Below are 21,478 nucleotides of genomic sequence, written 5' to 3' on the forward strand. Positions count from 1 at the left end.
CTATTGCTTTGAAACTTGGAATACTTGTTCACCATCATAAGCTGACCCTGTATAGCAAGAAACAGAACTCCATCTTGCTTTTTGCAAGATTTATGGCCCCTTTTGTACTTAGAAAATACCAGATTTCTTGGTTATGTTTTATGTTTAGGTCAACTTTTCTCCTAAACTATCAAAGCTATTGCTTTGAAACTTGGAATACTTGTTCACCATCATAAGCAGACCCTGTACATCAAGAAACATAACTCCATCTTGCTTTTTGCAAGATTTATGGCCCCTTTTGTACTTAGAAAATATCAGATTTCTTGGTTAAGTTTTATGTTTAGGTCAACTTTTCTCCTAAACTATCAAAGCTATTGCTTTGAAACTTGGAATACTTGTTCACCATCATAAGCAGACCCTGTACATCAAGAAACATAACTCCATCTTGCTTTTTGCAAGATTTATTGCCCCTTTTGGACTTAGAAACTTTTTTTTTTATGGTTAAGTTTTATGTTTAGGTCAGCTTTTATCCTAAACTATCAAAGCTATTGCTTTAAAACTTGCAACACTTGTTCACCATCATAAGTTGACCCTGTACAGCAAGAAACATAACTCCATCCTGCTTTTTGCAAGATTTATGGCCCCTTTTGGACTTAGAAAATATCAGATTTCTTGGTTAAGTTTTATGTTTAGGTCAACTTTTCTCCTAAACTATCAAAGCTATTGCTTTGAAACTTGGAATACTTGTTCACCATCATAAGCAGACCCTGTACATCAAGAAACATAACTCCATCTTGCTTTTTGCAAGATTTATTGCCCCTTTTGGACTTAGAAACTTTTTTTTTTATGGTTAAGTTTTATGTTTAGGTCAGCTTTTATCCTAAACTATCAAAGCTATTGCTTTAAAACTTGCAACACTTGTTGACCATCATAAGCTGACCCTGTACAGCAAGAAACATAACTCCATCCGGCTTTTTGCAATAATTATTGCCCCTTTTGGACTTAGAAAATCATTTTCTTGGTTGAGTATTATGTTTAAGTCAACTTTTCTCATAAACTATCAAAGCTATTGCTTTAAAACTTGCAACAGTTTTTCACCATCATAAGTGGACACTGAACATTAAGAAACATAACTCTATCCTGCTTTTTGCAAGAATGATGGCCCTTTTTAGACTTAGAAAATCATGGGTAGGACAATATTTCTATTACACAAAAAAAATCAGATGAGCGTCAGCACCCGCAAGGCGGTGCTCTTGTTGGAATTATTGTCAAACATTTCATTATCCCAGTTGTACCTAACTTTTCATAGATTAATGATAAGCAGAAAAGGCATGTCAGTATTTATGTAACTATGTCAAATTTGTGAAGTGGTGAATTAAGAAAACATAAAATTTCATACTTTAGGACTTCAGGATTTTGTCAATAAAATTTGAAATGGTTGAAAGTTTTAAGATCCTGAATTCAAAAATCATCCCTTCATGACTTTTTCCTTAAAACACTGAAATTGGGGAAGTAGAAGTTACGAAATAATTTACTTCACAATTTTGTCATTAAGCGGTGGTGTCATGGAAGTGAAGTCATCAATTTTATGAATTTACACTTGACGTTTGCACATTTAGGCCAACAAATCTTGAAATCTTTAAGTTTGAATGAAATCATGCAGTTCAAGCTATTACTCCTGTTTTATATAAAAATTTGTGAAGTATGAAACCATGAAGTTTACATTTTTATACTTCACAATGTCACATTCAAATTAGAACTATGAATTTTGAAAAAAATTCTGGCATTATAAAGCATCATAAGGAGTGTGAAATATTGAAAAAAACAAAGAAACCATTGTTTTTTTCCTAGACTTACTATCAGTCTTTCTGGATACCTTATGTACCAGTATAATTGACCTTACGCCAGTGTTGATTGACATGTTCCAACTGACCAGTCAGAAAACAGAACTGATAAGCCTTGTTGTTAGCCGCCATTTTGTCCGTCAAACTTAGTGCCGGACTCGCCAGTCAAAGAATATAAATACCACCGAAAAATCGTCCAAAATGGTAAAAAGGTGACGTTACGACTCCTTTACATCAGACACAGGGAAGAGAGTGTAATACTAGAGCGCTTCCCTTTTCCAAATCCACTCTCAGACCTCGAATATTGTCAACGATGTATCAGGCTCTGTGGACGTCCTCAAGAATAGTTGATCTTAAAAATCTTATAAGAGTGATTAAAAGCAAAGCAATTCGACTTAGCACTCATTGTGTTATAACGTTTTAATTGTTTCATTTAAATCAGTGTAAAATTCTATGAAAATTAACTTTCTTATTTAACAAAAGTGCCTAGTATTCTTTATTCAATAGTAAAAATATTCCATCTGTTACCAGAGTAACTGGTATGTACTGATAAAACACAAGTATTTGATGTTCTATATTATTTGAATGGTAACGTGTAAATATTATGCCTTAATGTACCGGAAACATGATTTATGCATTTTTTAAGGTTTACATCAATCTCCCATTGGTGTATGTTAAGTCATACCTGGGTGATAATACAACAAATAATAAACATGATAAAAAACTATGATTGATATAAGATTATTTTTAAGATTATTTTTAATGAGTCTAATCAACAATTTTCCAGGCACTCAAAGTTTTGACTTAGCACTCGGTGTGTGCTTTCGTTCTAAATTTCGTTTTATTAGACAGCGTAAACTTCGTCTAAAATTCCAGAAAAAAAATAGCATATTTCGTATTAAGAAGATATGTTCTTAAACAAAAAATTATACATTCATTCTGTATACTTTATAAAGAAATTTGGTAGGCTCAGACATTGTTTTAAGCAGCGATGCGTCGGTATGATGTCTTGAAATATGAGTATGGACTATATCGTCGCCTTGGACTATATGTTATCTATTTATCATTTACACGTTTTAAGGATAACATGGTGTAATAGCCATATTTCATATCTTGTAACTGGATGGTAATATTTAAATGAAATTTGGTCACTTTAAAGACATTCAAAATTAAACATGTTTCACCGAAAGATTTTACGAATTTGTTATTTTTGGGGGAGATAATCGGTATTGAAGTTAACATTGATGCCTATGGGAAATATATAATTTCTTTGATTATGAGAATAGGAGCTCGAGTTTCGAGAAAATTTTGCGGTAGAAAGCTGCATTATATAATTCTGATACAAATATCAAAAATAAATCTAAAATTCCCCGTAGGGAAAAGGAGAAAATTATTTTTTCTAGTTTTCAGGGGAGATAACTCATAAAAAATTATCAGGGGAGGTAATCTAAAGGAAATTTTTGAGAACTTCTGCCACTATATAACTTGTCAATATGCACCTTATTTCTATCGTTTGACATTTTCAAAACTTACATTATCAAGTTGTATGTACGCTTTTGATGAAATTGAGACCTATTACGGATAGTCATCCTTAATTATAATAAGAGAACTTTCTTTACATATACTTAAAACACATCATGTCTAAGTATTAGACATTAAATGCTATGTATCTGAATAATGTTGAACAATGATATGAGCATCTTAAATGAGTTCCGGTATTTCGAAATCCGACGTTTCTTAAATGACACAAGTGACAATTTTTACATGTAAATTACCTTATTTAATTTATCTAATTATTTTGAAATAGGATTCAGAATCCACAGTCTGATTTCAACCTTAATTAATAAAAATCAATGTTCTAGTCTGCTTAATATAGTCATACCCTACATGATTTCCGGGAGATCGAAATTTGACGTTTCTAAATGAAAAAGAAATGGACAATTAAAAAAACCCCACAAAATTAGCTATAATGGTTTCAGAGATTTCCGTCTTTTTTACGTGTTTTCCGCTCGGCCCCCTGCCTTGTTTAGTTTTCCTCATACTCGGGTGCAGTTCCCGGCTTTTAACAACAACGTATCGTTGTTTTTTGTAGAATTTATGTTTCGCTACAGAATATCCACTTATTAACGATTGTCTTTTGTCTTTCCACTTTAGAAATACGTGTGAATTGAGGTAGCGTACGCCGAAATCAACTAGAATGTCCGGCAAAATATTTCTGCCGTCGCCATTTGATTCCTTTGTTTGTCGGGCCTAGCATGAATTGTTCCCCCTGAAAACTGGTAGGCGTGGCTACAGGCTATCTGGCGTAAGGTCAATTACCTGTCCCTCAGTCTGGGTTCAAGTGCTCAGTGAAATGCAGGCTCTTCTACTGACCAATATTTCAGTGCAATAGAATTTGTAACATTCATACTGTGTATACTTTACCTAAAATTTATATCTCCATACATCAGTAACATTATACTGACAGAATGACAACACTCATACTGATTAGATGTCTATCATCTTATTATATTATCTATCCTTACATACTAATGTATGTTACTTAGCATTATAAAATGTTTGTAGTTTAAAACCATATTCTAGTAGATAAAAAGAAATATGTGCTAATTGTCCACATTAATGTTCTGAGGAATCAATTTCAGTTAATTGAATTGATATGTTTCATCATGATATGTTTTGTAAATTAAAAAGAATTATTTTAGATAGTTAATAATTGTTCTATTTTTAGCACCAAGATTCCACAGTATCACAGATCTCTGGTTTCTCAGTAGTAGATCCAAGCATCAAGAAGGGTCGGGCAAAACCTCGTACTGACAGTTTGTCACAAGTAACACACTCCAACTTCGATATCTCCCATACTCTCACAAAGAACGACTATTTCAGTGATATCAACCCTAAAAGTATGAGACGATTGATGAATATTGTAGCAGTTACAGGTTAGTTAACTCTTGCAGAGAAACTAGAAGGTAAAAACATTCTCATTTGAATTTTTCTTTGAACCATTCTAAAATTTTAACAAGTTCAGCTTAAAGATCATGCTCAGAAACAAGCAGTCAGGTTCTGTAGTAACTGCAGAAAACACTGCCTGACCATGTATCCTATATAGGAGCCCCTGTGGCTGAGTGATGGAGCCCTGTGGCTAAGAAGTTATGGTCACTGACTGAATCACCAGTGTCAGTTTGAAACCTACCTTGGGTTTGTAGAATTTTTCCTGTGAGGAAGCTATCCAGCTAGCTAGGCTCTACCCAAGCACCTGCCCGTGATGAATTAATGCCTTGAGGGGCACCTACAGCAAAAGTTGGAAAAAGTCGCCATAGAATCTAAAATTGTGTCTGTGTCTCTTAACCCAAATAAAAGAAAACAAAAATCTTTTCTGAACAGGTAGTGAGAAATACTCACTATTAACACATACAGTTAGGCAATTCCTGTTATTTGCCAAACTGTGTTCACTGGACCAGTGTAAACGTGGAACTAGAAGATAGGGTGTGTGCTCGAGATCTTTAAAAGAACATAACTATGGAATGTTAATAAATATGAAATTCCCTAAAATGTTTAGCTCGAAAGTGTAACTGAAATTATTTATTTATTGTTTTTCAGGACGTTTGTTGAGAGCGTATAACATAGATTTCAACTGGTATCGTTTAGCAGCATGGGTAAACCTGGTGGAGCAATGGCCATATCGACTTTCCTGGTGTATTCTCTACTTTGAAGAACATGATGACCTCAGTGATGATGTCACATTGAAGTTTATCTATGACAAGTAGGTGTAGGCTTCATTCCTTCTTTAAAATGTTTGTATGTCTCAGTATGAAAACTTGCAGAAAATGGAGGTTCCATTTTCTGCATCTCTTATTTTCAGTACTTTTTATTTGCTCATTTTGAAAAATGGATGTATTATATGATGGGGCATGAGTCTGTCTGTCCATTATAGATCATGTCTGAAGCATAACTTAATAACCATTTAAGGTATTGACTTCATTCTTGCCATATAGGTAGGTCGTGATGAGACAATGTTCCATGGCTCCTTTGTTTTTCATGGCATAATCAACTCAATTAAAATCAGTCTGGTACTTACAATAAAAATTAACTGAAATTTGATATTGATTAATAAATATGTCATTTATTTTACAGAATTGTAGGTCAGATGCCGAGTTCAAGTGAAGTAGAGCCATTGTTGGAGATAGACAGGAATGTTCGCAAACTACACGTGTTCCTCAGTAGCAAATCCAGCAGTTCACCAATGCTCAGTATTTCTGATCTCAAAAAATTCTTGCCATGTACAATAAATCTCGACCCTTACCTGAGGAAACTTATCAGAAGTATGTTTAAAGATTTATTCCAGAAGCTACAAACTTTTCACACCCTTGGGTCATGTATTTTCATCACACTTAATACTGGACATTTTGTTAAAAAAATTCACATCCACTTATTTCTGTAATCTGCTCTCCTCTCTAAGCAAACATTTAAAAATCTTTCCAACAGTTTGTGTTTTGAAAAGATTATATCTCTTCATTTCAACTCTGTATACAGTATTATCAGCTTATTTCAAACATATCATTGTAGGTAGTTAAATTAGGATTTCATATATCATTGTTATTTTGTTCACAGACCTGCAGCAACAGATGACTCAGCCAGAGTTGCCCATGAACTTGTATAATTCACCACCAAATCTTGGTGCTACCAAGTCAAGCCAGGAACCAGCTGCTCAACTGAGAACCACACTGCATAGAACTCCACTAGGGAAACAGCCATTGGGAACTATGCATCCTAGTCACATGATGCCATATGGACCAATGATGTATCCCCACATGATGGGCATGCAGAATCCATACATGATGGGAATGGGGGTGGTAGGAGCAGGTCCAGGGACTGTTGAAGATGTAGCAGTTTCTTCCAAGAAGCCGATCAATCCTGGGCAATATATAACAGTTAGTATTTTAAATGTTGGATAACTTACTTATTGATTTTGTCATGTTCAAGACGTGTTGTCATTTAAGTTATACTGCAGAAACATTTTTTAAGGTTTCAGACTTTGAATTTCTCCAGTTGGTCATTTCAATGATTACAATAGATTGACAGCTAAATCCATTTAGTTGCATCAGTTACAGCCTAGTCTGTTTGTTTCATTTGGTTAACCTGATGTATTAATAAGACATACAACATTGACTATCTGTTTACAACCTTGGATGCTTAAGTTAAATTTTAGGGTATCTCTGATCTTGTTGTTTGAAAATGTCTTTTCTGAATGTGAATTTTTGGTTTAATTAGTATTGAAGGTAAAGAAGCATCTAGCAAGTATTTCAGAGCTTTATATTCTTCATTTTGTAGGGATACAAAGGTGAAATTCTGAGTGAACTGAGTACCAATGAAGTATCCACACTACTTGCACGTATTGCTGGAATAAATCTTCAGCAATTGCCAAAATATCAAGATGCTGTGATAGACAACAACATAAATGGTATGGTGCTATCTCAGTGTGAGCTTGATGACCTGGGCAAATGTTTGCAGATGAAATTTGGTGATTGGCAGTTGTTCCTTACGGCAGTGAAAGCTTTGCGAGAGGCTGAAACTGATCCACCTGAACAACCACAAAAGGAAGAAACTGATATTTCTGCATCCGCAGTTAAACGAAACAAGTCTGGCAGTGGTGCAGAAAACAACAGTAGAACTATACATTTCTCTAGCACAGATGATGTAGTCAGCCCTCCTCAGAGAAAAAACAGCTTGGAGCAAGTGAAATCAAGAGGAACATTTAGACGCCAGTCAACTGTAGACACTGATAAGGGAACAGATTCCAATCCAGCGTTTGATATGATTGAGGAAGAGATTGATGATGATGAGGAAGTTAAACTGCCACCAAGTAGGTCAGCTGGTTCCATGAAGAGGAATGATAGCGTTGTGGCGCAGATGATGTACGAGTCCAACCTGTTACACGAGTTTGTACACAATTTTACAGAAAACGTTTCTGGAGAAGATGATAATAACGAAGACAGTGCTGAAGAAATGCTTCCAAATGGAGATATAATACAAGCTATAAAGGCTGACAGTGACGTAGTTCAAACATCTTCTGTAGAGTTTAGTTTATTAATGGATCATCAGCATGAAGACGAGAACCAGTCACTCGGTTCAACTATTCATGAATCAGAAAATGAACCACTTCTGGCTCATGTCAAGAGTTTTAAGAAGTCAACCAGTCTAGGTGGTCCAGTGCCTACTCTAAGACTACCTGAATTTAAAACAGCCACGTTTGATGGAAAATCCATAAGAAAAAATGTCTATTCTGAGCCGGATCTCCTACACCCAGAGAAACATGAGACCACGTTATATGAGGAGAATCAGCCTTTACTTGCAACCTCGAAATCAGTGTCAGTCACCTCCTCGGGATTTGCTGATACTGGTTTGTATGCTCAGGGGTCAGTAAAATCTAATGAAAGTATAAACTGTGTCTCTGTTGTAGATGAGACTTCACCAAGACAAGACAACACGAGGGCAACCAGTATAGAGGAAAGTATACAAATGTATACAATGCAAAATGTAGGAACCAGTCAGAGGACTGGAGATGCAGAAAGTCAGACTGGTACAGAGGTTCAATTAATAACCCAGAAAAATAGAAAGGAAGAAAGAAAGTCTCCTGTGGATTTTGTTTAAGGATATGCTCTCTGTCTATATTGTGTTTGTTTCATACCACACATTTAATTATATGACTTTATGATTTGATTTTAGTCTTACAGAGTTTTTTTTTTTTTATTTTATGAAAATATTTTTATTAGAGATTTATATTTTAACTTTTTTGTTTACTATTATAATTTTTGAGAAATGATGTAAGTGATAGGTGCAGATTGATTGTAGAGTGTAAGTTTAGTTAATCTATTCAGAGAATAAGAAGGGCTATTTTATCATTTCCCTGGCATCACCAGCATCATCACCATTGTCATTGCAATCGGGTAAATGTTTTATGACAAGCTTCTTAATTTCACTACTACCCCTATTATCATCAAACTTTACTCAAGGGTTGGTCTTGGGAAAGGGCAGACATCTCATAGTTTAGGGTCCAGTATCCTAAAGGTCAAGGTCATTAGGGTCAAATAGTGCTCTTTAAAGATTTATGACAATCTTCTTCATTTCTCTATATCCTTAACTACTGCCTGATAATTATCAAACCTCACATAAGGATTAACCTCAGTATGTATCAGATATCTTTTGGTTTAGGGTTAGATAATACATTTTGGAACAGATTTTGTTATATTGTTGGTTAAAGTTTTATGTTTATTTATAATGTTTTACATTTATCACAGATGCCACCCCAACACCTCTTCAGATATTATTCTTCCATTCAGTTATATCTTATATCCGATATATTTATATTCTGTTTTAGTATCCAACATTCCCGATGCTTCTATCACCCACTTCCAAATGAAAAGTATATATATTTTTACATTGCTTAACTTGCTTTTACCTCATATGGATTCTTAGTATCCATCATGCCCCACACCCCTCTGTTACTCCCGGCAGATACACACACTAGCCACCACCCCCTTTATTGTTTCTATGATTCCCTCTTACCATTACACCTACTTTCCGCCCATTACTGCACCAACTACAAATTAAAAAAGAAAAATATATATTCTTTTTTTTTTACATCTCCCACACTTACACATATCTTAATGATAGCTTGGTTAGCATTTTGGAATAGTCAAGCAGGCTGTCCTTACAACTCTTGTTCATTTGTACATTTTATTTTTTGATGAAAATTTGAAATTAGAAAAGAATTCATTTTTTCAAAGATTTAGTGACATTCTATATGAATGTGTTTTAAATGATCATGTAAAATTGAAGTGTTCACTCATCTATTTTGTTGATCTCATATATCATTTATGTAAAAAGAAATACTTGCTGTATGAGTTCATTGACAGATTTGTATTAAGGAATTATATCAGTTACTCGTGTGTCATGATTTCTAGGTTCCACTCGAGATAAAGTGATTTTCTCGAAATTAACTGTTAAAGAATTGTTTTATTTATGTCCCAGTTGTTTAAGTCAGTTGGTGTTAATATCTCGGAATGAAGGTATACACTAACCACACACTAGATTTACGTGTTCTGTTGAAATATTACACTAATGTTAAGTATGATGAGGTGTCAGGTCTGTATCTCCAAGGTCAAGGTCATGTGACCTTAACCCACAGGCAAGGGCTGTCACAACCTCGGGGTCAAATGTCACTATTTTTTGTTAATTTCTTATTTTGTTAATGGGTTCTCTTCCAGTTTGTTATTTCCGCAATATTATTGATATTTACTCCTGCATTTATTATCCAGATTTTATATTAAAACTGGGTGCATTTATATTTTTTGTCCTTTGTTTTAAAGTTTGTTTTCTTTTCATTGAGAAAGTGTAAAAAATGTATGTGGCTTGCACTCTTAAGCTTTCCACTATTGCCATTGATCAAAAAATAATTTTGACTCAGTTTGATTCTTATTTTCCAAACTGTCAAATGACCTCCGATAAAACATTAGTCCTTTGTATTTAAGTCTTATTAATCTAGTCTTCATATGAAGTATCTGTATCATGCTAGGGCTGTTTGTATTCTGTGCTTGTATTGTTTTAAGCATTACAGTTTGTTGTGTTTTGTAATTAGTGCCTTAGAAATCACTGACTTATCATGGCACATTATTAGTCCCCTACTTATCTTGTGTTAACTTGAAAAGTAGTAGATATGTTATTTTTAGCTTCACTATTCGGAAAATAGGGGGGCTATTCTACTCGCCCCGGCGTCGGCGTGAGCTTTCTTGGTTAAAGTTTTTCGGCAACCTTTGTTTTTCTGTCATATCTTTGTTAATATTGCATATATCTTACTGTAACTTCACATAAACATTGTCCAGCATACAAACAAAGTATGTGCAGGGGCTGGGCCCATTATACATAAGGTCAAGGTCACCAAGGTGTTATACTTAGGTTATTTTTAAGGTTAAAGTTTTTCGGCAACCTTCGTTTTTCTGTCATATCTTTATTACTATTGCTTATATCTTACTGTAACTTCACATAAACATTGTCCAGCATGCCAACAAAGTATGTGCAGGGGCTGGGCCCATTATACTCAAGGTCAAGGTCACAGAGTTGTTATACATGGAATTATTTTCATGTTAAATTTTTTCGAAAGCTTCGTTTATAGACATATCTTTGGTACTTGAAAAGATAATGACTTGAAATTAAAAACATTTCTTCATAATCACCATCTGCGTGTGGTTACAATCCCCATAACTCTTATTGTATTTTGACAGAATTATGCCCCTTTCATACTTAATGTTTTTTGGCAATCTTCGCTTTCTGGATATAACTTTAGTACAATATATGATAAAGACTTGAAACTTAAAGTTACCTTGATCATCATCATCTTCATGTGTGATAACAATCCCCATGACTCTGATTTGTATTATTGACCAAGTTATGCCCCTTTCATACTTAAATTTTTTGACAAACTTCGTTTTCTGGACATTACTTTGGTACTATATAAGATAATAACTTGAAACTCAATTATATCTTTACCATCATCATCTGCATGTGTGTTAACAATCCCAATAACTCTAATTTTTGTTCTTGGCAGAATTATGCCCCTTGGTGTATCTTCCTTTTAAAAGTAGAGGTCTCTTATTGAGACATTATATTCATTTTACTGTCAAATCGCCGGATAGTGGAGCGTGCTGTCTTACAGACAGCTCTTGTTGCATTAACTTGGCACAAGGGTAGATGGCAATAAAGGGAATGTGTACATCCTTCTATGTGTTCCAGCCTTCTATTTGTTCCTTTGGCAACAAATAGTTTGAAAATTAGACAAATAATGACTAAACAGAATCGTGCAGTAGGTTTTTTTTTTTCTGTGAAACTTAGTATATGAGTAGATGACAGTATGGAGAACATGCATGTTCTTTTATTATTTCTTTTTAGCAATGTTTAAACATATTTTATTGCAAATGAATCAATACATGTTTATAATACAATTAAACACATGGATTATTTTAACATAGATTAATGAAAATTGGAAAAGCATGTTACATAATGTATACATTGAAATCAGAAGCAAAAGGGTTGGGCTACAAGTTTTCCCAATATTAGCGATGGCCCTTCCCCAAGAGTAGGTTAAGGTACCAGATGGATCTAGAATTTAGTGTAAACATATATTGTTATACAGAGAATGATGATACAAAAAAAAAAAAAAAAAAAAAACAAATGTCTAGTTCAATGGAGAAAGACAAAAAGCTGAAGAAAGAAAAAATAACTAATGAAGATAGCTCTGACAAATTGTCCAAAAATATGAAAAGATGGAGCCATTGATAACAAAAGATTCCCCCCCCCCCCCACCCCCCACTGAAAACTTGGTACAGAGATAGAAGACAATATGGAGAACATTCATGTTGTCTTCATTTTCTTTGTCTGACCATCCATTCATCTTCCAGGCTGTCCATCAGTCATAAAAACTATGTGGTAGATTCTGCCATAAAAGAAGTATAAGACATTTGTTCATGAAACATTGAACTTAGGTAGAAAGCAAAATATGCACACATTTTATTTTGTCCATTCATCCATCTGTCCATCAGTCCATAACAAATATAGATCCTGCTTTAATTTCAAAAGCAGATATCCGAGAGAAACCTGGTTTATTGATTGGGGTTTAATTAGTCTTCAATATACAAAATTGTGATTCATTAGTCAGCAAATGTGACAAATGCACTTTCTGTGCAGGGTAATAGTCTAGTTTTGCTGTAATGAGTTTGTGCCAAAGGTTAAAGGAAAAAAGTTTAAGGAAGCTAAAACAACTGCTGACATGTAGATATGAAAGCATATATCTAGCTTTATGCAGCGTCTTGCTGTACATGTTCAGGTACCACTGCCCAGTTAAATATTTTTGAGTAAATATTTTACATTACCGTTTTCCAGCTTTCGTTTTCTTTATTTCAACAATAACTTGGAATTCTATAATTTGTAAATCCCTAATTGTTAAAGATTCTGACATGGAAGTGAATTCCATAAATTATGTCCCTCCCATCAGTAGATATTATATGTTTGTGCCATAGTCTGTAGCCATTGATATGTTAGAATAATTTGTACTTTTATCCTGGTGTAATCCTGTCTATATATTGTATATGAACTTCTCTTGTTTCTTGAATACTCGAGATCATGTTTTTAGAAAGTAGTGTTTCCTACTGGTTTCCCAGTAGTTTCCGGACCGAAATCGCGATGTTTTGCCAGTAACTTTCAAACAAAACATAGTAGAAACATAAAATTTTCACAGAAAAAAGCTAGGTTCTTCGTTAACACCACGCAGTATTCGTACTACACTTGCTTTCATTAACACAAATGTAAACGAGGCCTCAAAAGGGGCAGTCAGTTCCATTAATATTTCAGTTATTCTGAGTAGTTTTCCGGACCTTTCATTGTAACTGTTGTAACCTTTCTGTAAAAGCAAACATTTTCTCTTTCACTATAAATATTCAAAATTAAAACATAATTCTAAGGCGTGATGATGATTTGAATAGTATATTTCAAGAATTTAACAAATACTAGATTTGTAATACGCTCATTACAGTTATGTCTAATTACGTTTGAATGACGTTTGCAACGTCATGCTAAAAGTGACCGAACGTATTGATCGGACTGGTAATATTACAAAAAAAACGAAATTAAGAACTTTTGATATAATTAACAACTTAAAATAAAGAACAAGAACGGTCTCAAAATTGGTAATGTCACGCCCTGACCACTCGAGCACTGCTGCTAAACATCTGATTGAGCTACGGTATCGTAAGTAAATACCCGTCTATTTTGATTCCTATTTTAATCGATAATTTAATGCCGTAATATAGTGAATAGGCCTATTTTTCTGACTTTCTTTGTTTCATTTTAATACTGTCTGAATGTTTTTACTGTATCGCCTGCAAATGGGAGCATCAATTGACTGTTGTTTACTTTCAAGGAGCCTCAATTTCTGCGCATGCGCACTGTAACTGGAATTCCCCTGCAGTTGACAATCGCTTGTGTAAACAATTACATCGGGGTAAGTTTAAACAACCGGGATATTCAAATAATAAAAAGTTGGTAATGCTGGGCTTTCGCTGCTATATAAAGGCAACAAAGGTCCAGATGAAATAATATTGTTACCCAGATGCTTTACGACGGAATAAAGTCTATACAGCACGATATGTAAAAGGTCCGGAAAACTACTTGGGTCTGGAAACTACTGGGAAACCAGTAGAGCAGAAGAGAGTTCTCTAATAATGTGTTGTAAATTTTTATCTTTTACATGCCTGTTTTTGAAAAATGGACTAATTATGGAATGATGCTGTCTATCCAGTTTCCATTTTTGGACTCTTTAAGTGAGAAAGGATAATAGCTACAGTTTTCTAACTTGATAGGGTGATCAAGAATTACTTGAGGAGGATCCCTACTGTTTTTTTTTGTCAATAGGTCAAGATCACAATGACCAGGAGACTGTAAATGGGTTACAGAAAAAAAGTCATAAAGTGTAACAGCTGTGGCTTTTAAAGGTAACATAGTGACTAAGTACCACTGGAGGAAGATTCCTAATGATTTGAGGGTCAATGGCTCACAGTTCAAGGTCACAGGGATCTGAAATAAGTTGTGGTATTTTTTGTGTGTTTCAGCTTTGATATACTTTACAGGTTGAATAAGCATCACTTGAGGAGGATGTTGAATAGGTCAAAGGTCGAGGTCACAGTGACCTCGAGACTTAACCTGGCTTTTGAACAATAAGTCATCCTCCACTGCACAAATGCTTCAAGTTTATATTGCCTTGTCACATTCTGCTTGTGAATAGGCATATTATACCCAGTTTTTTATATGTTTGTATGCCTTTTATTTGTATTTCTCCTTATTCTTTGTGTTTGTGAATTTTTGTAGATGAACAAATATACCTAGTCCAAGGGTGGTCAAGGGTAAAGAATTGGTGTGGGGTAGGGGGATATTACTTTAATTGAAACTCCTTCAGAACATTCCTTATATAAAGATGCTCAGTGCAACATATTTAACTGGAATGGGAATTTATAAGGTGAATTATTCAGCTAATGCTTTGTTGTTTTTTATGGCCACTCTTGTTGATGTGCTTATTATTTTGTGTAACTTACTATTGTAATGATTTTATTTCCTTGTATGTTGTTCTTGTGAAGAACTGTGTTTATTCAGCAGATTCCTGTGAAGTTCATGAAGTATAGAGAGTTGTCTTTACCTGATATCAAGCAGAGTAGCCGTTCTTTATCTTATATCAAGTAAAAGTTTTGAAGGGCAAACCTCCAGATGTAAAGCAAACTTTTTGAAATTAGAAAGTGCCTTTTCAGTAATTTTAAAATTATAAATTAAGAATGAAATGATTGCAGTTTTCTGTCAGTATTTAGATTGAATGTCTTTTTTTTTTTGTACATTTAGACTTGTATAAAAGCAGAGACCTCTGCCAAATCCATGAATTTCCATTAGTGATTGTTGGTTCCTGTCTGAATGCTCAGAAATAACTTTTATATGGCGGACAATGATCTTTACTGCTGATAAATAGAATGCCTAAGCTAAAATGCACTTTGCCTTCCTATAGAAATATATTATCTGATTTTAATTTGTATGTCAACAGTTTTCATCTTTACAGTTAGAACAGTTAGAAACATTAGTTTGAGCTATAATTGAATGTTCTTTCTGAAATTTTGGTTGCCGATTTTGAAAGATGTGTTTTGAAGGCTGACAATTTTTGTGTGTAGTTTTGTGAATGTGAAATCTGGCCTGCAATCTTCTGGAACAAAAGTGCATTTGTTTCCTTGTACTAATGTTGTTATATGGAAATGAACAGTTTTTAGCTCACCTGAGCCTAAGGCTCATGGTGAGCTTTTGTGACCATTCAGTGTCCGTTGTGTGTCGTGGTTCTGTCAACATTTTCTAAAAATATCTTCTTCTTGAAAACCACTGGGCAGAATTACACCAAACTCCACAGGAATGATCCTTGGGTGGTCCCCCTTCAGAATTGTTCAAAGAATTGAATTCCATGCAGAACTCGAAAAACTTTAAAAAGCTTCTTGTCCAAAACTGCAAGGTGTGTAGCCTTGATATTTGGTTTGTGACATCATCTAATGGTCCTCTATAAAGTTTGTTCAAATTATGCCCCTGTGGTGAAAAGAGGCCCTGCCCTTGGATCCCAAGTTTAACATAGACTTATATAGGAAAAAAAATTAAAATCTTCTTGTCTGAAAGTCCAAGGCCTAGGTCTTTGATATTTGGTATGTAGCATTGCCTAGTTGATCTCTAACAAGATTGTTCAAATTTATGCTCTTGGGTGAAAAGAGGCCCCACCCTGGGGGTCACTTGTTATATGAGTTATATAGGAAAAAATACTTCGAAAATTGTGAGATCATATTTCCTAGACTGTTTAATTATAATTGCCTGATGACCCCAAGCCATTAGGGTTCACCTGACTGTGACCTTGACCTGTTGACCTACTTTCTTGATTTTTAAGATACAGCCTTGAAATTTAGATGACATGTACAGTTTTGCACTCTGATCTTAAAACTGACTTTCATTGACCACGAATGTGACCTACTTTTTAAATATTTTACCATCAGTTTTCCATTTGAAACATGTGGCTCGTATTACTCAGGTGAGCGATCCTGGGTCATCATGACCCTCTTGTTTTGTTTACATAGAGAACAAATAGTAAATGTAAATAATTAACAACAGTCTGTGCACATGGATGGGTCACACAATTGAAATGTTATGTTATTAGCTTTGTTTGGTATCCTGCGTGTACCAGCTTTAATAATACTGATTTATGATTCGATATATGATCTGGCAATCTATTTTAATGTGTATCTGGAGGAATGCCCAGGTAAGACACAAAGTAGATTTTATCATTTACAATACCACTTGCTATATTGAAAGTTGTCATTTCTGCATAAAAGAAAAGTAAATATATATTTTTCATCCTTTTTCTTCAAAAAGCAGGGCATTAAATAGTTGAACTTGTAAAGAAATGTTTCATTTTATACAGAAATGATTTCTTCACAAAGATGTGTGTATGTGTCATTGTTTTGTCTTATAAAACATGCATAATATTGTTTATAATTGCCTATAGGTTTGTAATAGCAGTTGAAACTACCTGTTGGACTATATTGGATAAATCCGAGCTGCTATTTGTCCAAAACACAGGATGATGCCTTAGGTTGACACAAATTATACATGCTTGATAAACAGATTTTTATGTACTATCACCATATATACCTGCATAGATATAGAGATTGAGATTTCAGAATGTGTAAATGTATGGGTTAATTGGAAAAATTACTTTTCACAGCCGCAAATGCAAAAAGATGCTCTCTGAAACTGTATCAAACTGTCCTGCTAGTGGGACATATTTTTATGGATTTTATGGTTGCATCTATTCATGAGTACAGTTGAAACTTTATATCACAAACTCACTTATCTCAAAATACTGGATATCTCGAAGACAGTCCTGAAAACAGGTGCACATGATATCATTATGTTAAATTCTGGTTGTCGAAGTAAAACATTCAATCCCCTGAAATCTGAGAAACCCCCAAGTTTCAGTTGTAGTTGTTTTCGCCTCAACCATGAAATTTCGTGCCCACAAAATGAACAGTTCAGAAAGTTTTTTTTACTGGCATCGATTTATGTTTTAACATACCTGATCCATTTACATATGAAGAAAATCTTTCCCATACATATACATGGGTGGAATTTCAACCTCGTTAGTAATCACCATGTTTCTTTGTTATACAAAAAAAGAAAGGAGCTGTGCTCTTGTTCTTTTAGATGCACCATTATAATGTTGTTTAGGTATCTAAGCAAAATTTGTTGTTGACGAGATGTCTTATTATGTTAATAAGCATCGTCAACCTTGTTGTTTTTGTTTACAGATGAAAGACTTGTATATCAAAATAAAGTAATAAAAAAGCAATCCTAACCAGTTGTGTTTTACTTTTATGCATTATTTCTAACACTTAATTGATTTATGGGCCATCTCTTGACAATGTGATTCCAATGCAAACTGTAAGTAGATAGATTTGTGTATATAATTCTGTTACCAAGTGACAAAAATATAGGTTAATGTTATCAAGCCCCTGGATTTCTGACATGCACCATGATCTTGACCTGCATTGTGCTCTGGAACTACACTGTCGTGTTCTCAAACTGCATTATCGTGTTCTTGACATAGACTACATCAAATATGACTGTAAAAAACTGATCCCTGAAGGTAGTGTTTACTTACTTTGCCTTAGATGCCTTAAACTGTCAGTTATTTTGTGTTTTGTGCTGCCATTATATGCCTTTGTACACTACCTTTGCTGAAACCTAGTCTTAATATGTATCCTTTTGTGATTTTTTCATATAGCTTCTCCTAAGATAGTTTTTATACGCCCGTTTGAAAAACGGGACGTATTATGGGAACGCCCCTGGCAGGCGGGTGAGCGGGCGGCGTCCACAGACTTTGTCCGGAGCATATCTTCTACATGCATGAAGGGATTTTGATGAATCTTTGCACAGTTGTTCACCATCATGAGACGGAGTGTCATGCGCAAAAACCAGGTCCCTAGGTCTAAGGTCAAGGTCACACTTAGAGGTCAAAGGTCAAATTCAAGAATGACTTTGTCCGGAGCATATCTTCTTCATGCATGGAGGGATTTTGATGAAAGTTGGCACAATTGTTCATCATCATGAGACAGAGTGTCATGCGCAAGAACCAGGTCCCTAGGTCTGAGGTCTAGGTCTCACTTAGAGGTCAAAGGATACAAAAAAGAAAACTTTGTCCGGAGCATGTCTTCTTCATGCATGGAGGGATTTTGATATAACTTGGCACAAATGTTCACCACCACGAGGCGGAGTGTCATGAGCAAGAACCAGGTCCCTAGGTCTAAAGTCAAGGTCACACTTAGAGGTCAAAGGATACAAGAATGAAAACCTTGTCCGGAGCATTTCTTCTTCATGCATAGAGGGATTTTGATATAACTTTGCATAAATGTTCACCACCACGAGGCGGAGTGTCATGCGCAAGAACTAGGTCAAAGGTCAAGGTCACACTTAGAGGCCAAAGGTCAGATACAAGAATGACTTTGTCCGGAGCATTTCTACTTCATGCATGGAGGGATTTTGATGTAACTTGGCACAATTATACACCATCATGAGACGAAGTGTCATGCGCAGTTCCCTTCTTTAGAATTACTTCCCTTTGTTGTTACTATAAATAGCTTATATTGTAACTTTTTCATTACTAGTCGTAGGGAAAAATCGAGACCACTTTTCTGTAGTACAACATGAATGCTACATCCAATTATGAGGTGTATTTTGACCAATCTCTACCTGGTAAAGATTTTTGTGTGGACTTACAATTTTTTTTTTTGGATTTTTTTTTTTTTTTTTTTTTTTTTTTTAAAGATTATCTTCCCTTAGTTATTACTATAAATAACTTATATTGTAACTTTTTTATAATTGACCGTACGGAAAAAACAAGACCACTTTTCTGTGGTTCAACATAGATGTTACTTTCAAATTTTAGGTGTATTTTGAGGTATCTCTACCTGGTAAGGAGTTTTTTTTTGGACTTAGAAAAACAAATGACTGACAATGATTACTAAACAACCACAATATTAAAATTCCATTTGCAAATACAGGTGCTAGAGTAAAGAAATTTGCTGTGATGGGCGTATATTGTGACATTCTGGCACTCTTGTTATGATATGTGTTTTACCTGCATGATCTCTCTTTAAATGTGCTCTTAAACTGAAATATTTTTTGTGACATGTGTTTTATCTGCATGATCTCTCTTTAAATGTGCTCTTTAACTAAATATTTTTTGTGATATGTGTTTTATCTGCATGATCTCTCTTTAAATGTGCTCTTTAACTAAATATTTTTTGTGATATGTGTTTTATCTGCATGATCTCTCTTTAAATGTGCTCTTTAACTAAATATTTTTTGTGATATGTGTTTTATCTGCATGATCTCTCTTTAAATGTGCTCTTTAACTTAAATATTTTTTGTGATATGTGTTTTATCTGCATGATCTCTCTTTAAATGTGCTCTTTAACTAAATATTTTTTGTGATATGTGTTTTATCTGCATGCTCTCTCTTAAATGTGCTCTTTAACTAAATATTTTTTGTGGTTATCTGATGTCCTCTAATGTGTCTTTAATAATATTTTGTGAATGTTTATCCATGACTTCTTTAAATGTGCTCTTTAACTAAATATTTTTTGTGATATGTGTTTTATCTGCATGATCTCTCTTTAAATGTGCTCTTTAACTTAAATATTTTGTATGATGTGTTTTATCTGCATGATCTCTCTTTAAATGTGCTCTTTAACTAAATATTTTTTATGATATGTGTTTTATCTGCATGATCTCTCTTTAAATGTGCTCTTTAACTTAGATATTTTTTGTGACATGTGTTTTATTTGCATGATCTCTCTTTAAATGTGCTCTTTAACTAAATATTTTTTATGATATGTGTTTTACCTGCATGATCTTTCTTTAAATGTGCTCTTTAACTTAAATATTTGTATGTGCTAAATATTTCTTTTACAGGTTTTTATGTTTTTCGCGTTTTGTTGTTGCATGACTTTGTTTTTGTCGGAAAATAGCTGTCTAGCTAATGTTTCTTTGTTTATACTACCAGACTTAAAATAAAGCTTCTTGTATCTTGTATCTTGTAAGGTCGCATTGTGATAAGCCTAGTGTGCTAGTTATCCTGGATTTTAAGTAATTCAAATTTAGGAAATACACTGAAAATGGCCAGGAAGTACAAGAGCTAGTAGAATACGAAATGCCCCCCTTGATGCATTCAGTAATTGCACAAGGAACAGAAATTATTTGGTCACTGTGCACTGGACGTTTGACGTACTGACCTCAAATAAATAATTATGCGTCATTTCCTAGTCATAAATGACCTCCTAATGTGATCTTAGACCAAAGCATTCTCTACAGGGTTCCCACTCTTTTCAGTGGAAATAATTCAAGGACTTTTCCAGGACATTTTCACAAAATTCAAGGACTAATAGAGCGCCTCGTGGTTCAAAGGTAGAGCGCCCAAACCTGATCCAGACATTGTAGGTTCAAGTCCCGTCAGAAGTGAAATTCTTTCACTGCCTCTAAGACCTTTAATAGGTGCTAGAACTTTAAGAAAGTAAGCTAGAGCTATCCCTAAAGGGGATGAATACTTCTGCCTCGCTCACTGTCACTTGGTTAAAGTAGTACTGTTTAAAAGACATAATGGAAAATATCTAGGTCCGAGTTATCTCCCCTTAGCTAGATTATCTTGTAATACGGACATCCTCATGTTATATACAACCAGTCTGTAAAGTTTCAACAAAACCCTTCAAATAGTTTAGAGTAAGGTTCACAAGAATCATGGACAAACATAAATGGACAGATGGACAGACTCCAATATACCCCCTTTGAACTTCATCAGTGGGGGTATAATACATGTAAATTTAATTAATCTAAAAAACAGGACTCAATTTTCACCAAGCGTTTAATCTATGACTTTTCAAAGTTGTCAGTAGGTTGCTTTTTAGATTGACTTCTTGTGCTGATAAGCTTCTCTTCACCTTGTGATTCAGTTTTAAGGGTGTTCTGCAATTTGTCAGATGTATTTC

The 21,478-nt window shown here is 34.5% G+C and overlaps 1 protein-coding gene and 1 long non-coding RNA gene across 7 annotated transcripts in view; both read left to right on the forward strand.

Moving 5' to 3' along the window:
* The window catches only part of LOC123556716 (kinase D-interacting substrate of 220 kDa B-like), an 88,791-nt gene extending 79,741 nt beyond the window's left edge, over positions 1-9,050 (forward strand). For all 6 annotated transcript variants that reach the window (XM_045347639.2, XM_045347638.2, XM_045347643.2 and 3 more), the window contains 5 exons: positions 4,552-4,759; positions 5,421-5,583; positions 5,955-6,142; positions 6,432-6,751; positions 7,152-9,050. In XM_045347639.2, the coding sequence (XP_045203574.2) occupies positions 4,552-4,759; positions 5,421-5,583; positions 5,955-6,142; positions 6,432-6,751; positions 7,152-8,471 (2,199 nt within the window). In that variant the 3' untranslated portion in view covers positions 8,472-9,050. The remainder of the gene's footprint in view (positions 1-4,551; positions 4,760-5,420; positions 5,584-5,954; positions 6,143-6,431; positions 6,752-7,151) is intronic.
* Positions 9,051-9,054: 4 nt separating this feature from the next.
* Positions 9,055-17,784, forward strand: LOC128556947 (uncharacterized). Its single transcript, XR_008370930.1, has 2 exons — positions 9,055-13,024; positions 14,073-17,784. It is a non-coding gene; the product is annotated as an uncharacterized LOC128556947 (long non-coding RNA).
* Positions 17,785-21,478: the final 3,694 nt, after the last annotated feature.

This window comes from Mercenaria mercenaria, chromosome 5 (assembly GCF_021730395.1).
Source record: "Mercenaria mercenaria strain notata chromosome 5, MADL_Memer_1, whole genome shotgun sequence".
Lineage (NCBI taxonomy): Eukaryota > Metazoa > Mollusca > Bivalvia > Venerida > Veneridae > Mercenaria > Mercenaria mercenaria.